The following is a 1,407-nucleotide window of genomic DNA, read 5'->3' as shown; positions in this document are numbered from 1 at the left end:
GAGCCACGAGTTGTTTATTTTTGGAGCTGCAGAGCCTAGCACATTGCCTGGTGTAAAGGCAGATTTGATAAAGTTTGATGAATAAACAAATACGAGTGATTCCTAAATCCCCACACATGGATCAAGAAAACAGAAAAATGTCAAGAAGACCACTTGTATTAGTCAGGACTCTCTCAATTCTATGTCATTGAAATCTAACTTAAATTCTCTCCGTCAAGAGAGGGTATTTACTTGCTCGTAACTGGCAAAGGCAAATGTGTAGAGTCCCAGAGGTCAGACCATGTTATTAGGGCTCAGTCTCTCTTGGCGGCTCCCAGCTGGCTCAATCTGTGTCCGTTGGCCTCATTCTTAATTCACAGGCTCTCCACGTGACAGGCAAATGGTTCCCCAGTGTTCTCAGGTTTGTATCCTCTGATTTCAGCAATCCCAGCAATGACGCCAGGGCAGCCTCCAAAGGCCCATGTGCCCATCCCTGAACCAAACACTATCTGGTTCAATGCTCTCTTAGTATCTCCCAGGGGCCAGGCCCTTTGCAAACAAATAGGCTGTCCAAGAACACTTGGATAGATGAAGGGATGGATTGGTGCATGGGTAGATGGGTATGTGGGTAGATGGATGGATGGACCGGTGTGTGGATGGTGGACAGATGGATGGATAGATGGTGGGTGGATATCATTAGTATCCAATGGCTCCACCCAGAGCTGCCTGAGGCTCTCTTGTTGTCCCCTTCTTCCCACCCCTCTTACCCCAGGCTGTCACTTCACTTTCCTAAAAGCCTTCTGGTTGCCCGTGAAGCCATTAGATGGTCTCTCTTGGTCCTCAGCCAACAGCTAGTACTTTCCCTCCCTCTTGTATCCAGCATCCAGCTGAGTCTGGAATCAATACCAGGACGCTGGGTGTGAACGGAAGGAGCCTGCTCTTTATTTGCCATTATTTACTTCTGAGCGTGTGCATTCCCACTGCTTTCCCATTCTCTCTGTCTCTCCTCTCTTTTCCTTCCCACTCCTTGGGAACTGGCTCAACCACAATAGGATCAGCTCATCTGCATTTGGCCCTAGAGGACCTGCCAGACTCCGAGGAGGAGGGCAGAGGCGGCGGGCGGGCGGGAGCCGCACGGCGCTGTGACAGCGCACAGTCGGGCCCGCGCTCGCCGCCTGGAAGCCCATGCCGGGCCGGAGCCGTGCCGGGATTGCTCATGAGGCCTCTGCCGAGCGGGAGTAGGAAGAACCGCGGCATATCCCTGGGGCTCCTCGCCCTCTGCCTGACCGCAGCCTGCTGTCTGCAAAGTAAGCGCGGGGCGGCGGAGCGGGGGAGGCGGCGGGGCGAGCGCAGCGGGGAGGCTCGGGGCGCGGCGGGGCGGCGGGGCCAGGAGGGCTGCGGAGGACCGCGGGGTGCGCGGGGCGCGGC

At 55.6% G+C, this 1,407-nt stretch overlaps 1 protein-coding gene across 1 annotated transcript in view; it reads left to right on the top strand.

The window, feature by feature from the left end:
- The first annotated feature begins 810 nt into the window (after positions 1 to 810).
- The window catches only part of VSTM5 (V-set and transmembrane domain containing 5), a 37,138-nt gene continuing 36,541 nt past the window's right edge, over positions 811 to 1,407 (top strand). The window contains exon 1 of the mRNA XM_040489631.1: positions 811 to 1,286. Coding sequence (XP_040345565.1) covers positions 1,196 to 1,286 — 91 coding nt within the window. The 5' untranslated portion in view covers positions 811 to 1,195. The remainder of the gene's footprint in view (positions 1,287 to 1,407) is intronic.

Source organism: Herpailurus yagouaroundi, unplaced genomic scaffold, assembly GCF_014898765.1.
Source record: "Herpailurus yagouaroundi ecotype Mexico unplaced genomic scaffold, PumYag 180, whole genome shotgun sequence".
Classification (NCBI taxonomy): domain Eukaryota; kingdom Metazoa; phylum Chordata; class Mammalia; order Carnivora; family Felidae; genus Herpailurus; species Herpailurus yagouaroundi.
The sequence above is the reverse complement of the archived record's forward strand: the minus strand, read 5'-3'. Positions and strand labels throughout refer to the sequence as shown.